At 43.3% G+C, this 24,121-nt stretch overlaps 1 protein-coding gene across 6 annotated transcripts in view; it reads right to left on the bottom strand.

Annotated features, from left to right (window-relative positions):
- The window catches only part of AP3M1 (adaptor related protein complex 3 subunit mu 1), a 149,077-nt gene that overhangs the window by 70,089 nt on the left and 54,867 nt on the right, over nucleotides 1-24,121 (bottom strand). For all 6 annotated transcript variants that reach the window (XM_086921824.1, XM_086921828.1, XM_086921825.1 and 3 more), the window contains exon 6: nucleotides 23,476-23,609. In XM_086921824.1, the coding sequence (XP_086777950.1) occupies nucleotides 23,476-23,609 (134 nt within the window). The remainder of the gene's footprint in view (nucleotides 1-23,475; nucleotides 23,610-24,121) is intronic.

The raw sequence follows: 24,121 nt of genomic DNA, 5'->3' as shown, positions 1-24,121 counted from the left end.
ATGTTAGAGGAATACGCAGACACCCCATACCTGTGGTATAAGGTACTGCAAAACTGGGAGGGACCACCTGAAGATGTCGATATTACAACACAGGGGGAGGATGGGAGTGAGGACAGGTGTAGTGACTCTTCGTATTGCATGTCGGACCCAGGAAATGAGAGTCAGGTAACCCTCTGAACTATGCCTGCAGGGATATGCGTTTGAGCCAGGAAGGGGGGAAATATGAATATTCAAAACTATCCTGGATCACTATCTCAGGGATGGAAAATGGGAGTTGACTGCAACCCCCCCAATCTATCTGTGTGTAGATCTATGAGCATAGCCTCTCCTCTCACTATGTAGCGATATACTGAATTAGGACAGACTGGCGTTATGCCAGCTTTGATATGAGAAAGTGAAGTAACCCCGGTGATACTTAAGTTGATTACATTGGTTGTAGAATGTTTGTATTAGGTTTGATTTCTTAAATGGCAAATGTAAAGGTTCCGTATACAAACTAGCACGATGCACAATAACCCGAGAGAGACACAAGCAATACCCTGCCATGCTGATAGATGTCGAAGATGCCTAATATCATAGACCAGAGTAAGTAATAGATGGAAGACAGATATGGAGATTATAACACTGGGTGAGCACACTTATATTGATAGGAAAGATCGTATCTACTAGGGCCAGAGGTCTGCTTGACAGACATGGAGATTATATCTCTGGGTGAGCACACTTGCATTGATAGGAAAAAGCGGATCTCCTAGGGCCACAGGTCTGCTTGGCTGGACTGGCTTAGACAAAAGATATTCTGTGACGTGATAAATACCCTGTAATTGTAGGGGGTGGCTATTGAGAGGTTACCCCTCTGATTTGCTTACTGATTAAGGCCGATAAAAAATGCTTCTGTGATGTGCATCAAGAATATTGTAAAGTATATTGCAAAATGCCATAATTTTAAATAATGAAGAGGCATGAGTAGGCTGCCGATCGAGAAAGCCACCTCTACTTAAGAGCTCTGCAGAATCACTCAATGGAAGGCTCAATACCACAGACAAATGTCAGCCTGAAGAGCAAAACTGAGGTTGCATATAGTGAATTTGGTGCCCCTACGTCTATAGTGACCCCCTGGGTGACAGTAACTTTTGGAAGAGTGAACTTATGTCGAAGGACAGGGAGCCTAACTTCAATCCAAACCCTGGTAAGAACACTTACATATCCAGAAAGACTTATCAGAGCTCGGACAAAATAGGACTGCTCCCACAATTTGTTGCTGTACTGCAGGACACCAAGAGAGACAATTGAATTTTTATTCACAAAACAAGTAGATTTCAGAATTATTACGCCCCAGGGACAATTCCATTTTCTTTTTTAATCCACTACCCTGAGATTATATAAAGACCGTGAAGGGGAAGGGGGTGAAACAAAGTGGGAACAAAGTAAAATCAGTCTGCATACACAGAGGAGAGGGAAACAGGTACAGGGCTGAAAGCAATGTGGGGTGTGGAATACAAAGACCTACAACTGATACATATAACAGAAAGCATTATACCCAGAGAACTTTGTGGCGTAGAATAAAATGGTACAATAAATGACTGCTTTATAACATAATCAACTTTACTTGTTGGATCAACAAACATCACAAAATCTTAAAAGTGCACAATACACTCTTAGCAGATTCGATCAAAGTGAACATTTTGTACTTTGAAATATTGCAAAACACTGACGGTAATCAACTTTGCAAACAAACCTCCCTGCTTCCCCCCACAGCCGATGAAATTTCAGAAAACCCACAAGATCAAACCATGGAACCAACTAAACCGCGACCATCAGTGCCTTAGGCCCATCACTACCCATTTCCTGATGCACAAACAGGTGAGGCAGATATTACAAATGGCATGCCAGAACAGGCCATTCCTATTAGATAGAAACAGGATACAAATATCTGATGATTATTCATCAAAGACCAATATGAAACACAAAGCACCCTTGGTATGAAGGCCTAGACTTGAAACACACTAGAAGCAAGACACAGACTCTTCGAATCCGCTACCAAGAGGGTTACAATATATGAAGATCATCAGACTTCATGAACCTAGAGAACTGTGCACGGCTCCTTGACGTTTTAGGAACATCCCCTAGGGAACTCTTGGAATGAGATGAAACTTGAACAACATCAAGGACTCATCATTGGCCAACAGGAGAGAATCAAAACTGTGGAGGACATAAGTGCAAAAAGGAAACAAGAAATCAAGTTCCCCATTAAAAGAGACAACTGGAAACCAGCAGGACGCTAATGCATAAAACATTACGCACCAGAAAGAGACGAGGAAAGAGCACACACTGGAAAATATTGTATACACTTTAAGTAAAGGACTACTGTGAGGAATTTCCAGTGCTCTAAAGACAAGTTATATTGTTTGATTGGTTGAATTCATTCGCCTCATTTATTTACCCTTTCACCATAGACAATAAGGGCCTAGCTCAGGAAGTCGGCATGGGGAACCATACAAGTATGTATAGTATACACTATGTATACCCTTACTCTATCCACCACTTCTTTAGGCTACAGTAATGGATGGGACTGTACTGTTTGCATGTGTATTCAGACACCTTATGACACCAGTCGGAAATTATCACAGCTGAATACCCACATATAGGGTTAGCAACACACTGCAGTTCATGGCAATCTCAGGGCGACCAGAAACGCAAAACCAGCAAAAAGAGAGGTTCCGCCTGTGGAGAACAATTAGATCGAGAATCGGAGAAAAGCATAGATCCATACTCTTAATAAAAGATCACAAAGAAATTTCAATCTAGTCTAGCCACTATTTCCTGACAAGAATTTCCTTTTTCCAATTACTTCCTTACTTTAGAATGAGATTGCATCCCCATCTCATATCTTGTGCGATATTTAGATAATGATAAAGGATCTAACAAGTTTTGGAAGACATATATACGGCTCTCATTAAAAGAATGAAGCTACCTCACCTCCACTCTTTTAATAAATGTCACCAATATTTAACTAACAGTTACAAAATTATCAGAGTTAACAGAAAGGTTACTTGTCATTTCTGGCTAAATGACACGGCATGTGGCGTCCATCCCAGAATATACATCTAGCCAACAATGCACACTCCCTATCCCTGCTGTGAGGGACATATCCAAGCCCATCTCTTTACAAAGCCAATCATGACACCAATACTCAATGTTAATGGACTAGTGAACTCTGTTAAAAAAATATAAGATAATCCAATAAAAACATAGACATGGCACTACTTTAAGCAACACTCTTTATCTTGAAGTCATAAAAATTAACACGCGTTTGCAATAAAAGACTCATTTACAATGCCATTAGCTCAAACACACGTAAATGCGGGACCTATTGCATTGCAAATGCTGGTTTTGAGTTCGGTGCGCCGTGCGTCTCGTTGCGTGTGGCCGCCATTATTTGGCATGTACATTTTTTTTAACGAGTTAGGTGAGTAGCACGCAACGAGACGCGTGGCCACCCTTATTTAGCATATAAATACATTTTTTAAAAACATTGCCATATCCAATAGGTAGGCACCACGGAAAACGGGAGGGATATAAAGAAGGCACAGACAACGGGAGGGATGGTGGGGGTAAAGAAGGCACGACAACAGGAGGGGGCGAGGGGTTAAAGACGGCGCAGACAACGGGAGGAAGGGCTGGGTAAAGAAGGCAGGCACAGACAACGGGAGGGAGGGCAGCGGGGTAAAGAAGGCACTGACAACATGAGTGAGGGAGGGGTTGTAAAGAACGTACCACAGACTGACTGAAAGCAAAGCACGTTGTGCATGCAGTAAGAGAACCTCGATAAACAAAATAGTGCTTAAAGACTAAATAACAGGTACCGCGTAACAACCGAAGTAAAAGGGCCAGTCGCCATGGGAGGTGACAAATGAAGACAAGGCGGTACTAAGGAGGGACTAACAACCCTATTTACGAATCAGAAGCCAGCATTTAGGAAGGACAATGACAAGCCAATTGCAAATACTCCACTACAACAAGTCTCGCAGAGCAGCACATGCACACTGACTTTAGGTTCGACCTAAAAAGGGCCTGGATAGGAAGAGTGAATTACTGCAGCAGGAACCCCAATCTGATGGTAACTCATTGGCTAAAGCAGTCTGCTACAAAAAAATGCAGAGTAGCTATGCTGATTCGTAAATCAATCCCACGCACAATTTTAAAAACACAGATGGATGTTTATGGCAGATGTGTTAGAAAACCTAAAAAGAGAAGACAAACACATGATTGTGGAATCCATTGATGCACTTCATAATACCAAACTAACCTTCCTCTCAAAAAAATCCAGAATCTGGGAAACATCAATTATTGTAAGGTGACTGGAACATGTTTTTTTGCAAGATAATGCGTAAAAGCCACAATATGTACTCCAAAGCAATCACAGGACCATAATAAAAGACATACTATTGGACTATAGACTTACGTTGCCTTACTCACCCAACTGACAAAAAATATACATTTCTTTCATGTACAAGGAAACCTTATCACAAACAGATTACTTTCTAACCTCATATTTACTGACACCCTGCATAAGCGTAAGCAAGATATAAAATTAGTAACTTACCTGTAACTCTAGTTGTTCAACTGTGGTATCTTCCATATATTCACTGGCTTGAATAATTTTCCGTTGTCTGGCAGGGAATCCCTGGTAACTTTAAATAGCAGTAAACAGCCATATGCCTCAACAAAAGTATTTTCTTAGTAGCATATCACCTCTTTTGAAACAACCTGAACATCAGCCAATAAGGGGGAAGTGCTGAGCTCTACCACTCCTCCAGAGTCCACCACAGCAAAGATTTCATAACACAAGCATGCATGGTACTTAAGATACAAGTAAGCATCTGACCGGGGAGGAGGGAGGGAGGCGTGTGAATATCAAAGATACCAACGCTGGAGAACTGGAGTCCCAGGTAAGTAACTAATTTCTTTTCCAGCACGGGATTTCATTTATTTCATATACTCATATGTTTGAATCAGAATAGCAAGCTTAGCTTTATTGTGGCAGAAATTGATGCATGCAGACATCCAATGTGCAAGGGCTTGCTCGGATAGCAGGCAGCCTCTTATTGGATGGTCAAATTAGACAAATACTTTATCTGAATTACGCAAATACTTAGTTTGTCCCTGTAGAACCTGATACACCTGCAGACATCTAGTGAGTGGAAAGATCCCTCAGCAGAACTAGACAGGTTAAGGAAGAACTGCAGAATAACAGATTCACTAAAGTGAAAAGTCTGAGATGACTTTTGGCATGAATCTTGGATTGGTCAGTATAATTAAAGTGAAGTGAAGATATGGCTCCTCTATGACTCCACTGCCTAACAGAATACTGTTGTTGGGACGCCGTTTCCTTCTCACAGACACAATTGAGAGCGAAGGCGTGCTGCTTTCCCCACACATAGATCGCATTCTAAAGAGTGCCCCCGCTTTCTCAGTGAGCGGTATTTTAAATAAGGTGTGTATTTTAACGAGATGCTAATCACTTGAACTTGGAAATATTTATTCTCTTTCACCTGCTAGCTGAAGTCTCCTGAAACTCCGTGAAAATCGTCTGGAGCAGGAAAACAGGTAAACAGCTTGGACGCGAGGTTGTGCTGAGAGTCGAGGGTCTCCAGTGTGCGTTTGCATTCACGGCCACATTTTCCAGCTGTGTATCGTACCGAGCTAGCTTACAGCTCACAAGCGGTTCTTGGTGTCTCCTGGTTGCTTCCTCCTGCACTGCCACTTGGACTTCTGGGAGCTGTAGTTCTTTCAGGTTTCTGCTCCTACTTCTGGAAGTTTTCGATTTCTTGCTGATTGACCCACCAGGTTTCTTGCCAAGAGGGGGATATGAAGCAGAAGCAGAACAGGACAGAAAACCATCCAGGTGGGAACCATAGATGGGAATAGCCTGGAATGAGGAATTAAACGTATGTTTTGCAGTGTTGTATAGTGCAAACGTGACTTTACTGCTGTGGGAGCACCGCTGTGGGGTACAGCGAACAATCCGAGTGGGCTGTGGCTGCTCCTGTGCTCCTCTTGATACCATCTGAATTAGGGGTGCGCACGCTAACTCCCCTACCAACCACGAGGTCATTCCACACTCTGGTGGGACTTTCAGTCCCAGAGTGCAACGCAAGGATTTGATCACCAGCAGCTGCGAGGGAGGCGCGGCCTGAACCCCCTTTTTAAACGCCGCTTACATCCCACATCGCGGGACGCACCCGGGCGAAGCCCGGACCAAGGGCGGGCCGATATTTGCCCGTCATCGCCCGGAAGAGGCAGGGCAGGGCCATCCCTCCTTCGTCCCGGGCCTCTGCTCTGCTCTAGCAGCTGTTGCCGCCCCGTCTTCCCGCACCTGGAGTCGCATAAAGTGGCTGCTCGGGTTCCGCAGCGTCGGACAAAGCTGGACTGGGCCATCCATCTTACCTCCTGGACTTGAGGTATGTCCAATTTAACCTATGATTTGTATTGGGTATCTAGTCCTCAGAAGAACTTTTGTGTTTATTCGGGTTCAAAATGAGTAAAAGAAGGGTACTTAATGGCCAGGGGGCTGCAGGGACTCTGGACGCTTTCCTACAGAGGGCAGAATCAGTGTTAATAAATGAAATCAAATGTACTGAAAGGAGGTTGTCACTGGATTCGCTTGTACCTCCCCCCAGACTTTCTATGACCCCTGTGCTTAATGGGCGTGTATGTTGACTAATACTGATGTATCTTCCCCCCGGCCTGGTCCTATTCAGCACACATTAGAAGAACACTCAGTAGATATTGTGCTCTTGTCATCTACGGAATCAGAAGTTAGTCCGGTCAGGCCCACAGTTACCACAAGAGGGCATACAACCAAGCTTAAGCTAGCCCCGGTTGTGGCAGCCCCACCTAAAAAAAGGAAGCTAGGGTCTCCCGGAAGCAGAGCCAAACTGTGCATAGGCTCAATGGAAAGGTTGTGGAAACTCCAGACAGCCCTAGTGTGCAGAGTGAAGTCCACAAAACTGTCCTTAATTCAAATGTATCAGCTAAATCCTTAGATAGGCTGCAAGCTGGGAACTTCTGGGGTAGGCTTGAAATTATGATGACAACACTCCTGGAACCTATCCAGCTAAAATTATCTGCAGTTGAAGTGAGGTTAGCTAAGGTGGAGAAATACATTAGTCATATGCACTCACCTGTACCATCACCAAGCTCTTACGTCCCGAATAATAGTGAGGCTGCCACAGGGCCTGGCAATTCCTGTAGAATTACTAACGTACAGCCCCTGGGTGAGAACATTGCTACATGTAACAGTTTACGTGCAGCAATCAGTTCTGGTTGTACTAGAAAGCCTCCCTCTCATAAAGTACCCACCGCAGAATATCCTGGTGGTACTTCTGATGCAGTGAGCAGAGACTTGACTCTTGGGCCGTCTAGTCAGCCGATAGACTTTGATAGAGGTATTGTCCCTAGGGATCATTCTGAGTCCCCCATTCAATTTCTGTCCACCTTAAACTTACCTCCGGCTGCTACCCCTTACATCGTGGTTTTGGCAAATGTTCCCCCCCTACCTCATAACACCTATGAACACTGGGCAGCGTTAAAAAACAAGTCGCTCCATTATTTGAGTCTAAAAACTGGTTTAGGCAACCCCCTCTTCTCCGACTTTAAAATGACCCGTAGAATAGGTTGGATTGGCCCCTCTAAAAGATCTTTAATGGAGACTGTGCTGTGTTAACTTTTAGTTCACCCCTGCTGGTGCGCACAATCTTGGAGAGAAGCAATTCAGGGACCCCCAAAGCTAGTGACATACATTCTTTACCACTGGGCTATTTTTAAATACCTTGCAAAAAACAGTTGATGGACAGAATGCAGAACAATGTCTTACATTCACCCCAGTACAAAGATCTGGGCCTAAATCCATCTTTTTTTGCACTCCACACCACCCTTGGTCAGACAATGGTTATATGCAAATCAGCCTTGACCCTGTGCCTCGTGGGAACACTCCAGCCCGAACTACCAAACCATGTCTTTCCCAGACCGGAATCAAGCATCCAAGGACCGGTTTCTGGCTATCAGCCTTCTTCAGCCTGGATAGCATGACTCCAGTGATGTGGAGAGCCTGGGACTCACGTCTGAGCATACCCAGCCCACTCGGGGTGTAAATTGCAAAAAAACCAGTTGATGGACAGAATGCAGAACAATGTCTTACATTCACCCCAGTACAAAGATCTGGGCCTAAACCCATCGTTCTTTTGCACTCCACACCACCCTAGGTCGGACAATGGCTATATGCAAATCAGCCTTGACCCTGTGCCTCATGGGAACAGTCCAGCCCGAACTACCAAGCCATGTCTTTCCCAGACCGGAATCAAGCATCCAAGGACCGGTTTCTGGCTATCAGCCTTCTTCAGCCTGGATAGCATGACTCCAGTGATGTGGAGAGCCTGGGACTCACGTCTGAGCATACCCAGCCCACTCGAGGTGAAAATTGCAAAAAACACAGTTGATGGACAGAATGCAGAACAATGTCTTACATTCACCCCAGTACAAAGATCTGGGCCTAAATCCATCGTTTTTTTGCACTCCACACCACCCTAGGTCAGACAATGGCTATATGCAAATCAGCCTTGACCCTGGTGGTATATTTTTAAATACCACCAAATCCCTTTGATTTCTGAGGTACTACTCCTCTGGGTGACCACGAGGAGTTTTAGGGAGCCCAGATTTCCAATCCCAGTGTTTAATCGTTTTGAGGCTCTGCACTCACTGGAGGATTAAGATTGACTGGTTAGGGGAACTCAAGCCTGTGTAACCCCTGCAGTGAAACAGTGTAGTGCAGGTTTACTTTTTAATCTTTATAGCAAGGACTTAACTAGTCCACCATCGCCCTGTGATAGTCCAGCAGCTCAAAAAAAGCTAGCAGGGAACACTAGATCCCTTTATGATCCTCTTGACCCTCCTGCTATTTCTCTAGCCCCTAATAACATCAGTAAGGTAGCAACCAGGACAAATGTGGATATACCCCCAGTGAGAAGTAATTCTGACCTGTGTAAAGTTCTCTCCTGGAATATTGCTGGTATAGCCTCCAAGTTGCAAAATCCGATATGGGGAGAATTGATCAATCAGTTTGAGATCTTGTGCTTCCAGGAGACCTGGAGTAAGGACCCTGTCCATTTGAACGGCTACAGGACCTACCATACGCCAGCAGTCAGCAGTCTGAGCGCTAGGGCCAAGGGTGGCCTTTGTGTTTACATATCGTTCACTATCAATTTAAAAAAAGATTAGAATTCACGCAGCTACTGAGTTTTTTCAGCTAGTTAAAATGGATCTAGATTCTAAGCACTCACTCAGTTATTAATTTATATAACATTCCTTCTGACAAGACGAAAACTGTAATTCACAACTTGTTAAATATGTAAAAAAATACAGGCAGTAGTAAAGATACAATGCCGATTGTGGCTGGTGATTTTAATTGTACTTTACGTCTGAATGCTGGGGACAAACTATGTGAAGCGTTAAACGATGATGGGGCATGTATATCTCATTTTCGACATTCGGTATTGGGGGAACAATTTAATGAGCTAATTTTTACCCTCGATCTGGGATTTGCTAATAAAATGTGCCCAATCCCTGTCCAAATGCCCCCCACATTTAATGGTAGGGGCTTTTGCTCCACCATCGATTATGTTTTAGTTTCCAATAGCCACGCACATAGTCTTCACTCATTCTACGTGTCTGATAACCCCCTTGAGCGATCACTTCCCTCTTTGCTTGGCCTTTTCACTCCCTACCAAAACCATCTTAAGACGGGAAAAGAACAACCATCTACTCAGCAATTTAGCAATAAAGAGCTCCAACGGGTTTACACTGCGCTGGACTATGGTGGATCATGAATTTCAGGAAAGCATGTATAGTTTAATAATGTTTTATAAAACCCTATAAGTGTATATTATATATATTTTTACCATGTATGAAATGCTGCTATTGCGCTTTTATGATTGTTTGTCTACAATCGAATAAAGCTTTCTTGACTGACTTCACTAGTTGAAGTGAGAACAAGCAGAAGTACGATTTACCATGAAAGGAACTTAAGATGCACTTGGTGAATGAGTTCAAAACGAGGCAGCATGAGCTGGCTCATTACAGTGTAAAACTGAAGAAAGCATCACCAGAGCAAAAACCTTAAAAAGCCCCTTTTAAACGGCTTTATAATCCTCTGTGAGAATAAGGATGAGAAGAGTCTTCCTTCCTCTGTAACCTGGAAATTGTGTCCAAGGGCACCTTTCTCTTTTCCCCGTTCTCTCCCCCGTTTTTGTACATGGGTGTATTCTCAGAATTGCAATGTCCCCACTAACCCCAATTTTCACCAGGCTGTAGCAAATGGTTCTAGTGTAATAACGCTCAACACAGATCACTATGGCTACGCATATCATTTAGAATGTATCACTATGGCTGTAACTATACCCTGAGCGATACTGGCGTTTTCAAGTACTATATGAGAATACAACTTCTGTGCTTGGTACCAATACAGTATGATATGAATACAATTAACCACAACGATGTTGTTCTCTTTCTTTTTAACTTTCTCCCCCAGTGTGTGACTACTCGCCAGTTTTAGCATGGTTTAGGAGTAAACTTGGTAAGTGACAAGTCACTATGTGTACTTCTGTTTGAATGGATAGATGCATACTATGGTGCACATGCCTCTTTGATCTACGCCTACTCCTTGGGTAGGATAAGTAATGTGTTTATGAGCAATATAGCTCGATTCCTAAATATAAGAGTGCAATCTGGGTATTCAACCCTGTGTTGTGGTGGATTGATGTTTCATTATGTCACTGTAATACACAAAACTACGAGGGGGAACCGATTTTAGTGACACAGTTGTTCTTTTATTTTCTTGTCCCCATTTTCCTATTTAGTACATCAACAGAGTACTCTCTAGGGGATACCTCGGTGCCAGAACAACTCGTTCTGACACCTCATCTCGGATTACGAGGTGAGATATATATATATATATATATATATATATATATACATACATACATATACATACATACATACTCTAGGACCGGTAGAGTCCTGAAGAAGACTGGCGTGACTCTGAACGAGGGGCACAAACTAACTGCTGAAACATGTTGACAACCTGGCAGTAAGGAGGGGTGAAAGGAGCACATAATATCTCCCAATCACCACCATTCTTCATGTTTTTAATCCTGGCTGGAGGGTTCAGGAATAAAGTATAGGCACAGCAACACCTCCGAGCTAGTTTTATACACTGCACTTCCACTTCTGGTGATCCCAGTCACTTTAAACATTCATTGTTTCTGTTTTTGTGATGTGTTTAGTCTTCTCCTACCCTATTACTCCACTCCAGGCGCTAGCTGCGCAGCGGTGTTTTGCTATGATGAAGCATGTCACACAACTGTGCGAGTGAAAGCAGTATTAAGACACAGAGGACATGCCACGACATATATGCATACATTTGACCACTTCCTACTCCTTCAGATGTTTAAAAGTATTGTCTGGGGGTCCGGAACAGGAAAGTCTGTTACCTCACCCCATCTCTTTTGATCACACATACTTGAGACCATTGCGGGGTAGCACACGCGAGTATAGTAACACTTCAGGGCGTCAAATGGAGAGTGAGTTACAGCCTTTTCCTTGCTCCACATGCAGAATATCTTTCACTATGCGTTGTAGGTCTCAATTGTGTTTGACACACATTTTTCCTATAAGATATTTCTGCGATCAGAAGAGATATCCAGGTTGCTGTATTCTAAGTGACTCGAAAAGATAGAGTCAGGCTCACTGACTGGAGATAATGGTGGAGTATTTCTCTGTTTTGTCTGGAAAGAAGTCTGGGATGGTTCTTCAACCGGACTGGTGAGTATGCTGACAGCCTCATGACATCATGGTCTAACTGGCTAGGCCACTCCCGGGGAATACGTATCAGGGTACAGTGATACGCTTTGCATTCTGCTGTACTCTAGGAATGATGAGATCGCAAAAAGGCATAAGTGAAGGCATTTAACCATTCGGTCGAAAAGGCATTGCTCTCGGATCCCTGATAACGGACACTGCTGGTGTAATACCAGCATTACTTGTTCTCCACAGTAGACAACAGATCTATTATCACCTGGACTCTCTTTCAAGAGATGCATTCCACTTGGTCCTGATGTAGTTCCCACTTGTTGCACTCAGAGAGGGCACGGCTGAACACGTCTGCATGGTCATTCTGGATTCTCCTTGTTTTGCAATGAAATACATTAAGGTTTTGTTGTCCGTCACTGACAACACTCTTATTTTACTAAAATCGGAAGGAATGATTAAAATCCCCACCTGATCGTCCATAGCCCCAGGATGTTTATGCACAGCAGGTTCTCAGAGCCATATCAACGCAAAAAGATGATGGACGTAATGCTGAACATTGTCAAAAATTCACCCCCAGGCACAGATACGAGTTAAATCTATCATTTTTGCCAGGTCCTCAGTGGACCAGAATACAAGCATCCTGGGACCCCTCACCAGGCAGGCCAGCTTGAATCCAGTGGCATAGCAAGCACGGGGCCCACGTCTGGGCATTCCCTTGCCACTTCGAGAGACTATAGCAACACAAAAAGATGGACAGAATGTTAAACATTGTCAAACATTCACCCCCAGTCACAGAACAGAGTTAAATCCATTGTTTTTGTCCACCAAGCCACCCCAGTTTGGACCCAGCCATATGCTAATCAGTCTTGACGCTGCTCCCCATGGGAACAGTACAGCCCGAACTAACAGGCCAGGTACTCCCGGATGAGAGGCAATACCCCGAAACCAGTCCCAGATGCTTGCTTCCGGTCCATAGAGGACCTGGCTGGTAGTTTGGGCTGGACTGTTACAGGGTCAAGATGAGCTGGGTCCAAGCTGTAATGGGATGTTGAGCAAACAAATGATGGATTTAGGTCCACATGTTTGAAAATGTTCAACATTCCGTTCATCTTTTTGAGTTGCTCTCGGAGCATAGGCCATAGGCAGAGACCATAGGCCTAGTGGACAGTCCTTGCATATGAGCCACCCAACTTTTCATGGACGCATCCGTCCTCCTGGTTATATACTGTTCCTGATGGAAGACCCACTCTGGGGTCTTATTAGAAACTCCACCACCCAATGGCTTGTTTCAGCCATCAAGTGATTTGCACAACATTGTTCCATGAACCAGTCACCTGCTTCCACTTGGTGTTCCAACTCCTGCTGAATAAGCCTCATCCAGACCCTGCAGAAAGAAACTAAACCGATGCAAGATGAGACCCAAGAGGGACTTGTATGCCTGAAGGGCATTATGAGCCTAGACCAAATGTCTTTGCAATGGCCTGACGTTTTTCACTGTTTTCTCTGGGGTAAGCAGTTTGAATGTCCAGGATTGACTCTGGGAACTGCAATCTCGTCATAAGATGTTATGTTAAAAATATTTATTAAGCACACGTACACCAAGCGGTTTCATGGCGCTGTGAGCAGAGAGGAAGCAGCATTGACGGGACAGTTGGCTTACTCATATGCCTGAGAAAATAGCCAAGTCTTGAGCTTTTTTCTGAACTGTGCATAGAGAGTCATAGACCTCAGTTCCACAGGGAACGAGTTCCAGAATTGAGGAGCCAGGACCGCAAATCTGAGGCCCCCATGCTTTTTACGTTTGAATGAGAGAGTGGTTAACAAGTTCAGGTTGGAAGACCGTAATTCCAGAGAAGGGATATAACGCTGGATCGTTGACGAGATGGAAGCTGGGCCATTCCTTTGAGGGCTGTAAAGATGGTGCATCCCAGTTTAAAAGCACAACGTTTAGACACCGGAAGCCAATGTAGACTCTTCATCAAAGGTCTAACATGGTGGTGTCTGGGTTGGCGATAGATTAGCCTAGCCGCTTGATTTTGCACCAGCTGCAAATGATGTAATTGATATGCTGGGATACCCACATATAATGAGTCGGCATAATCAATACGGGAGATTACCAACACAAGGATAGCCAGGGTCAAGGCCTCAGTAGTCAAGAATCTACTGATCTTCCAGATTCTGCGCAGATGGAAAAAGCAAGCAGAGACCTATGAGCCAATCTGGGCTTTAACCCCTTGCATGCTGATGACGACTGGGAGCCGTCATGGCACACAATGCTCGTGTGCTGATGACGGCTCCCGGCCGTCATGACCGCATCCGCGATCGGAATGTGCCGCACAGGTGCAGAATCGTGGCAGCATGCAAGGGGTTAATGGACAAGATCATTGCTGATCACAATCCCCAAGCTCTTAACAGAGCTGGCTGGGCTTGGGGGGCTGCCCAGCAGCGGTGGCCAAAAATTATGATTCCATAGATTAGCAGTTACTCCTGTTAAAATCAACTCGGTTGATGGATGGAAGATTTCTTGGTATTCTGCATCAGTCCTCATTTATGAAATTGACTGATTCAGGCGGCTGTAGAAACACAAACCTCTTCCTTTAATGGAGTTTAGATGACCCAGTCATCCAAGTATGGATATGTATGGTGTCACCACCAACCAAGCACTCTGTAATAACCCAGGATGCTAATTTGAACCAGCATTGAGGCACCTTAAATTGATAGTGTCACCCCACCAGAGAATAGCAGGCACCATCTAGGTTTTGTATGTTTTAGGACATGAAAATATGCATCCTGAACATCCTCAGAGATGAGGTTCTCTGCTTCCTGATGCACCAGAAGGACTTAATGGCAGTTATCATTCAGAAGGATGATTTCTTAAGAAACGTGTTCAAATGCCAAAGGTCCAGTTTTGGTCTCCAATTGCCTAATTGTTTTGTAACCAGAAAGAATCTGCAGTAGAATCCTAGGATCTTCTCGCTGACAGAAGAACCAATGTTGGAACAGGACAGCTGATGAATGCCAAACTTTCTTTTGATCTTCTTGGGAGCATGTCTGGGACGCTCCCCTTTTCCTCTCCGTTGTATTGCATAGCCTCTTCCCATGTCTCATTTTGAAGAGTATTCCTGATCGTATCCAGATTGTTTTAAAAGGAAGGATGGTCTTACTTGGCATCCATCACATGAGAAACCTCCTCTACAAGCTTGGGATCTACATGAGCCACGAAAAGAAGGGGACACGAGATGTCCGTACCCTAACAATGCTATGTCAGTGTCCATTTTGATATTTTGCATGTCATCCTCCACATGTATAAGTTTGGCTATCAAAGGGCATGTCTAACATTTTTGTATGGACTGAAGGAAATGTATCAAAGCCATCCCTGCTTGAATAGGACTGCTGCTCCCGCGAGCTAATGGAAGCCATTGCTTCGTGTACGATGGCAGCCAATGCACTTTTGCCTTCTTTGACAATAAACTTCTTCCCTCCTGTCCTCTGGGATGAGACTAAGGGCGAAATGTTGTGCCACATCTGGCTAGCATAGCGTCGCAGATTGGCCAGGGCATTTACTGCTTTGATGGAGATTGTAGCCATTTAGCCGGAGTAGTGCCCCAAGTTATAAATATGTCTGCCATTCCGGCCTGGTTCCTGAAGTGATTGGATTCTTTAATCTACATTGAGCCGCTGCTATAATGATGAAGACTGTGGTGCTCTGTGACTCTGGTACAGGTGGGACTACAGCAGCCTGAACTGGCCAGTAAATTAATCAGCTTGAGTTCTTCTGACCAGATGTAATGCAGAATTGGGATAGATGTAGGATCCCTGTATCACTGCTTAATGCTGATACAATACTAGCTAAACTTCTGGTAAACAGCCTTTAAAAAGTTCTCCAGTCACTTAAATACCATACTCAACCGAGATCAGTCCCAGTCTGATGCTCACTGAATTATATACACACTCTCACATTCATCACGACTGTCAAAAGAAGCTCAAGTGAGACTATAGCACTCTCACCAGACACTGAAAAGGCAGTCAACAGGATGGAACTGTACTAGGCGTCTAGAACATTACAGGGAGCAGGATTAGGTACAGACCTCATTGTCAGAGTGTAGTGGCTATGTAACACCCCTACAGCACAAGAAAATTGCAGAGCACCAGGACTGACAATTATCACCACTATTGTTCTTGTTAGTACTAGAACCCATGGCAGCTGCCATACGACAAACAGACCTAATAATGGGGATCACTACTCCTGCAGAAAACTGTAAAATATTGTTCTATGTAAATTATATTCTGCTCACACTTACCAACTTACAATCATCTTTACTAGTCCTCCGGGAAATAATAACAGACTTTTCCCACATTTTATGTTACACAGTGAATTTGGGAAAACCAACTGAAGCACTGCCAGTGTCAAAGGCAACCACATACGCTTCCCAGAGACTGACGGAACTTTTCATGGATGACAAGTAAAGCTGACATATTTAGGGATATAGGTCAGATGCAACTTACCTATATACAGTGAATGACAATGTAATCTCTCTAATGTTTATACCAACCAATAACTAGGCACAATGGTAATTAATCTTTCAATGTGAGGCAGAGCGCAAAGCGATAAAATGGTAGTTTTTCCCTGTTCATTAGACATGGGAATTTGGTCTTTTGTTAGGGACAATAAATAAACTTAAACCGTACAAAATTATAGCGAATAGGAGAGAAAGGGGGTAGGGACTACTCTGCACAGAATAGGATTACGATGCATTACACACACAGCTAGCGCATGTGCTCCCAAATGCTCATCAACTGTTTCTTTTTAATATGTCGCCCTAAGTGGGAAGGGTATGCCCAGATGTGGGTCCCGTGCTCACTACACCACTGGATTCAAGCTAGCCTGGTTCATGAAGGGTGATGCCCTGAAACCGGTCCCAGGATTATTTTTTCCAGTCCAGGGAGGACCTGGCTTGGCAGTTCGGGCTGGATTGTTCCCACAAAGTTAAGAGAAAAGAGAGGGACCCCTTAAAATAATCAAGGGAAATAAGGTACTTATAACCAAAAAAGGAAGAATTCCCTTGACCTAATTTTGTTTTTTTAAGTACACTGATTACGAATGACAATTATTGAATATTATGTCCAATACTTTATTACAGTTTTTTTATTATTAAAAAATATTTTTAAGTTCACAATACATTGTACCAAATATAAAATCTCATCAAAATGAACAAATACACATTAAATCATTCCTTACTTCATATCCAAATTTTTTTTGCACATATAACATTCCACCCAAAAAAAATTTGTAGAGACAGTTTGCAATTATGACCAGCATTTATTTATTTATTTTACTGATTTGTAGAGCGCATGGCTGCCCGTGAGCGTCCCAGCGCTAAGTGACAAGAAACCAGCTGCAGGAGGAACTCACGGGAATAACCATGTTTTAAGTGCTCTGCGAAATGAGAGAAGGTTGGGTTGGGCTCTGATGTTTGGGGGAAGAGTGTTCCATAATTTGGATGCATTGTATGAGAACAATCGACCACCAGAGCGAGCTTTCTTAATTCTAGGTATAGAGGCTAGATTACAGTTGGAGGATCGAAGCGTTCTTGTGGTGGTGTGAGGTGAGATGAGGTTTTGTAGTATTGGGGGGGCCTTACCGTGCAGAATTTTGTAGGTAGTGCAGAGAGCCTTGAATTGTATTCTTTCCTGGACGGGGAGCCAGTGTAAGGCGTTCAGAGCTGGTTTGGCTGAACAGCGGCGGTGGGTTCCTGTGAGAATGCGGACTGCGGCATTTTGTACTGTCTGGAGTTTAGACAGTACTTTTTTGGGGGCCCCCAGATACAGGGCATTTCCGTAGTCCAGGCGGGACAACACAAAGCCATGAACTAGGAGTTTGCGGGATTGTGCCGGGAGTAGGGGTAGGATTTTCCTCGCTGACCGTAGGAGGCCGTGGCATGTTCCCGCCGTTTTCCTTGCCTGGGCCGAGAAATTAAGGCCTTCGTCTAGCCATATACCCAGGCTCTTAATTTCTTGTTTCGGGGTGGGGGGAGGACCCATGATGGGTGGCCATAGGGATGTGGCATGGTAGAGAGATTTATTGCCTAGAATCATTATCTCTGTTTTATCGTTGTTCAGCTTGAGGTGGGAAAGATTCATTCACTTAGTTATTGCAATGAGACAGGTTTGGAGGTTGGGGAGGGAGTGGTCTTGCTGGCTTAGGGAAGAGACAGACAATTGTAAGACCCCACCCTTGTCAGTTACAGTTGCACATTCAATTGGACTCAAAGACACAATTGCTAAATTCATACAATAAATATTATGCCTGTTCGTGCCAGTCCTTAAATTATGCTTCATCAACTGCGTCGACGCGTTTCGATGGCTCCAGTCAATTCACACCATCTTTATCAAGACACAATATTTTTTCTGTCTCTGTAGTTATATCAATTGTTTTCATTCGCTCCTCGTTTTTATGTAGAATTTGCAGTATATTGCTAACTTGGATTCTTCAATCACAGATGTGATTTTATTGTTTGCAATTGTCTGTCTCTTTTATGCTGGTCATAATTGCAAACTGTCTATTTACAAATTTTGTTTGTGTGAAATGTTATATATGCAAAAAGAAATTCTGATATGAAGTAAGGAATGATTTTAATGTGTATTTGTTAATTTTTATGAGATTTTATATTTGGTATAATGTATTGTTAACTCAAAAATCTTTTTTAATAATAAAAAAACTGTAATAAAGTATTGGATATAATATTCAATAATTGTCATTCGTAATCAGTGTACTTCAAAAGAATTGGGTCATGGGAATCCTTCCTTTTTCTGTTCCCACAAGGAACTGGGTCAAGACTGATTTGCATATGGCTGAGTCCAAACTGGGGTGGTGTGGTGAGCAAAAGAATTATGGATTTAACCCATATCCTTGTGACTGGGGGTGAACGTTTGCATTGTCCAGCATTCTGTCCATCAATTGTTTCTTTTCCAAATACTTCCTATGCACCTTTGGGGACTTTAGAAAAATATTTTGCACAAGACATGGTAGGATTAAGGCCCCTTTATTTGCGACTTAAGACTCTTTCCCATCTGACTGACAACATCATACACCAACCCACAGTAACTAAATCACCCACTTTCATAGCCAAAGGTTATGGACAACGATGACAACAGTCAAACTATGTCTATTAAGAACACTGGCTAACCTTCAACCCACTCACACAGGAGGAAAGGCTTAAAGATGTGCATAAAATAGCCTTGTCTGAGCAGACAATAAACAGGAAACCCAACTTTCTCCAAGTGTGGTCAACCTTCCTGAACGGAGGGGTGAGGATTAAATGTTACAGAAAATGTAACAGAAAACCGAATATAGAGGGAAAATGCTTCATTCTTTCTTAGAACCACATGAAGCAAGAGTTTACAACTACTATATCATTCTTTATAGCCGCTCCAATACAGACTAGAGAGTACCCAAATTGAAACATGGTAAATTGAGCGCAGGAGAGACAAAGCCCAGGGTAATATACTGGGATATAGTATAGGATTGACACATATATTACTTATATAGGATATAGTATAGGATTGACATAAATTACTTATATACATATTAATATTTGTAATAAAGGGGAAGGCATATCTTTTGAGAATCATTACTAGAGATATATGAATTGAGACCTAATCCCCAGCTAAGTAGAGGTGCTGAAGTTTACCACCCCCCCCCCTTCACTTTGTGATACACCTTTCCCATCCCCATATGCAACTTCATCAGCCCTTATTCTTTGAAGTGTTACAGTTCTGGATAAGCTTATTGACGATATTTCAATGTAAACAAGACATTCACCTTAAAACCTGAAACTTTAATGCTTAAAAAAAGTTAATAATTAAATGTTATACAGGTCATTTGATTATCATTATGGTATGTTTCTTAAATATGGAGCTTGTGAGACAACACATATATCATAAATTGTTAAAAGCAACTGAAGATTACAACAACCAAAAAGATGCTCACATAATGGAGAATATGATGGAAAACGAAACGAGACATAGGAGACCTTGAGTTCCTTTCACTTTCATACAGGCCACATATGTGCTGAAGATGTTCATGGTAAGGAGATATGGCCAAGAATAAAGTCTGCATCTCAGCCAGACACAATAGTGAACCTAGAACCCTTATAATTTATTGAAGCTTTTTTCATGGTGTTTCACCAAATGACGTGCTTCTGGGCATGCTCAGTTCAGATGGCATTTTCGTATACAGGAAAACAACTGCAGATGCTAAACGTAAAATGCAAACTGACCACCAAGAGAATGTCATGGATACTACTGAAAATGGACCACAATCTGCTCTCACTGTACATTCTCACTAACCAGCCATCAAGATAAGTCTCCCTCTGGCAAAACCTACAAAATGTTTCTTTTAAATTGCCGGTCATTGACCAAACATGCCACGCAAATGTCTCTCTTGCTGGAGGAAAACGAACCAGATGTAATATTCCTGACGGAGACGTGGTTGAAAGACGCCTCTGACTCGGATATCACCTCCATTCTGCAAATGGGTTATACTTTGCAGAGATTAGATAGATTAGAAGGTAGAGGAGGCGGCCTAGGCATCCTTCTTAAAAATCATTACCTCTGTAGAACCTCATCGGCTGGTATCTCCAACTGTGAGAGTATGCTATTTACTCTTGAATTTTCACCTACAGACTCATTCTCTGGTGTACTTACCTACCGCCCCCCCAATCAAATAGGAGATTTCATTGAATCACTCCAGTCTAAAATAGCTAACTTGGTGGTTAGCAGATCCTATTTCTCTATACTAGGAGATATAAATATCGACTTAGATGACCCTAACAACTCCACAGCTAAGGCATTTCTGGATAGTATGGCAGCTCTCCAGATCATACAGAAAGGCTTTGAGCCTACGCATGAAAAGGGCCATCTTCTTGATGGTGTTTTCAGTAATGACAATAGACTGGAAGTAGGGACCCCATTACCTCTTACCTGGACAGACCACTATTTAATACCCATTCAGTGGACCCCAGCTATGCCACTACAGCCCCTTCCTCGCACTACCCTATTTGGAAGAGACTGGTCCAAAGTCTCCACAGACCAATGGGCTAATTTGCTTTCGGCTGCCCCCCCCCCAAAGGGCGACAGACCCAGCATTGCAATACGAGAATTACATCAAATGGCTGTGTACAGCCTTGGACTCTATTGCACCTATTAAAGCCCTTAAAGAAAAAACTAAATCCAAGGACTCATCCTGGTACACTCCTCAACTTAAAGTACTAAAAAGGGCGTGCAGAAGATTTGAAAGAAACTGGAGGATTTCCCGTAGTAAGATAGATAAAACTACACATCTTGAAGCTATCAAAAAATATAAATTAGAAATCAGACGAACTAAAACTTTATACTTCGAGGAAATTTTTTTAACTGCCTCCAACTCTTCTAGAGAAATCTTTCAGATAGCAAAATTCCTGATTGATATCCCCCTGGTTCCTGCTGACCCGAGTAAAGCTCAGGCTCGCTGTGAAAGTCAAGCTGAGTACTTTTATAGCAAAATACAAAAAATTGCCTCTGCTTTTAATTCACCCAATCTATCCCAGGATATGGGAACCAGCTCACCTAACGTCACGACTCCAAAATTAGATGAGTTTCCATTGCTGGATGAGAACTCACTTGCGGCTATCATGACGAAAATAAAATCAGGATCTCCTACAGACCCTGCTCCTCCCTGTCAGATAGTAAAAATTGAGAACACTGTCAAACCTGTTATTCTCAACATATTAAACACGTCTATTTCCACAGGCTCAGTACCCACCGCGTGGAAATGTGCACAGGTTAAGGCTTTGCTGAAGAAACCCACTCTGGACCCAGATAATATGGCCAATTACCGACCTATTTCCCTCCTTCCGTGGATCAGCAAACTCCTAGAAAAACACGTCAACTCGTCTATCACTCAATTTTTAGAGAACCATCATCTCCTCCACGACTCCCAAGCGGGTTTTCGTCCAAAATTGGGAACTGAGGCGGCCCTCCTGGCGGTAACATAGCTGGCCAGGAAGCAAATGGATCAAGGCGGCACTACAGCAATCATGTTGCTCGACCTTAGTGCCGCCTTTGATACCGTGAACACCAGCATTCTTCTTCCCAGAAATTCCCATCTGGTTGAGGCGGTGAAGGCCATGCATTGGCTCCAGTCATTCCTGGAGAATCGCTCTTTTAGGGTAGTTGAGGGTACTACCTACTCAAAAGTCTGGCCCTTGGATCAAGGTGTACCTCAGGGCTCTTCATTGAGCCCTACTCTTTTTAATATTTATATGCAGCCGTTAGCTGATATAGTGCACTCTTTCGGCCTTGATATAATAACCTACGCCGACGATACGCAATTAGTCGTATCTATGAATCAGGCAGACTCTTCCCCTTCCAATCTAAGTAACTGTCTGGTAGCGGTGGCTCAGTGGATGGCTACCTCGCATTTAAAATTAAATGGCGAGAAAACTGAGCTCATGGTGTTAGGCAATTCAACCATTCCCAGTCCTTTGTCAGACTGGCCACCGTGTATGGGCCCCACACCTCAACCAAAGTGCCATATAAAGAGCTTAGGCATTTGGTTGGACTCCAACCTCAGCTTCATGCAGCAAGCTACCACTCTCTCTGCCACATGCTTTGGGCTAATGCGTATGCTGAGAAAAGTGCTGCCTCTTCTCCCTTTTGAAGCTCGCAGAACAATGGTTCAAGCCATTATTTTGTCCCGCCTGGATTACGGGAACTCTTTATACTTAGGCGCCCCCGCATTTACTATCAAAAAGCTACAGGTGACCCAAAACGCCGCAGCTCGCCTCCTGTTAGGCCTCAACAAACGAGAATCAGCCACTACTGCCCTGAGGAAACTGCACTGGCTTCCTGTTAAGGCCAGAGGGCTGTTTAAATCTCTCTGTTTTATGCACAAAGCCATGTGGAAGAATGCCCCCACTATGATCTGTTCCCTGGCAAAACCCTATCTTCCTCACAGATCCCTAAGATCCAGCACTGCCTTCCTGGCTACTGTCAACAAAATCAGACGGACCAGATGGGGCGGACGCTCCTTCTCCTGGAATGCCGCGAAAGAATGGAACTCTCTGCCCACCTCCCATCGCAGTGAACCTAGCCTTTTAAAATTTCGGAAGGATCTGAAAACTTACCTGTTCATTTAACTTTTTTCCCTTTTAGTATGACGGTACTTAGCGCTACGAGGCCTCCGGGTTGTTTGCGCTCTACAAAACCCGATTAATAATAATATGATTATGACAATTAGCCCAATGGACAAGTTACATTGAGGGGTTTTCAAATAACCTGTGCACAATAAATGTAGCACTGACCGAAATCTTATACAATTTTACACATCAGCGATGCACAGACTGTGGTGCACACTAGTTGTTAGGCTAACTATAGCCCGGTATTGATCCCATCAGGGGAAAGAGGTGTGTTTTAATATGGTGCACAATTACAACTCCTTATGGGTTTACTGGAACAATATAAGCTGTACACACAATTTCATTTGAAAATAATGCACAACTTGACTCACACAACTAAGTGTGGTCGCAAGCCCCTACCAAAGCTGTCAATGCAGTCCATAGTGCTACTTACTTTTGAGCACTGACACGATACGACATCAACCGGAAATTGCCATCAGGCGGGATGAAGGAGAGCACGCGTTCAGACTCCCATCGCTTAAATCGGACACAGGGGTGGAAGCTGACGTCATCCAAGAGCCGTGGGTTCTGCAACATATGTCAAAATAGTGAAACTGTGCTAAGGGGGCACAAGCTTCCAGTTACATTATTACTCAAACTGCCATCTGAGCTGCCTGTATGGACACTAGGAAAGCTAACAAAGCTCAGAAGTGAAAACTTGCTCACTGGACATGGTAAGCTAGGGACAGCAGATACTGTGTTGAAGGTCTAACACTCACAATGTGAAGCATGCAGCACAGCACGGTTTGCCTTAAGCATGGAACACTGATGTAGCATAAAGGCCTGTAGTGCACCCACAAAGATCTTGGGAAATCAAATGTTTAGTATAATCTGTTGAATCATGCATTCATTATTTTTTATAATTCTTTTTATTAACAGTAGGAATCAAGAATCCTGCATTAATTTACCTGAAGGAACATTTTTTTTGTAACTTCTTTAAATGTTTTATTTATATTTTAACAAAAAATAATTTACTTGATTTTACCAAGAAATACAAAAACACAAGGCTGCAAGTAACAAATTGTGTAGGCTATTACAGT

This window comes from Lissotriton vulgaris, chromosome 5 (genome assembly GCF_964263255.1).
Source record: "Lissotriton vulgaris chromosome 5, aLisVul1.2, whole genome shotgun sequence".
NCBI lineage: Eukaryota > Metazoa > Chordata > Amphibia > Caudata > Salamandridae > Lissotriton > Lissotriton vulgaris.
The sequence above is the reverse complement of the archived record's forward strand: the minus strand, read 5'-3'. Positions and strand labels throughout refer to the sequence as shown.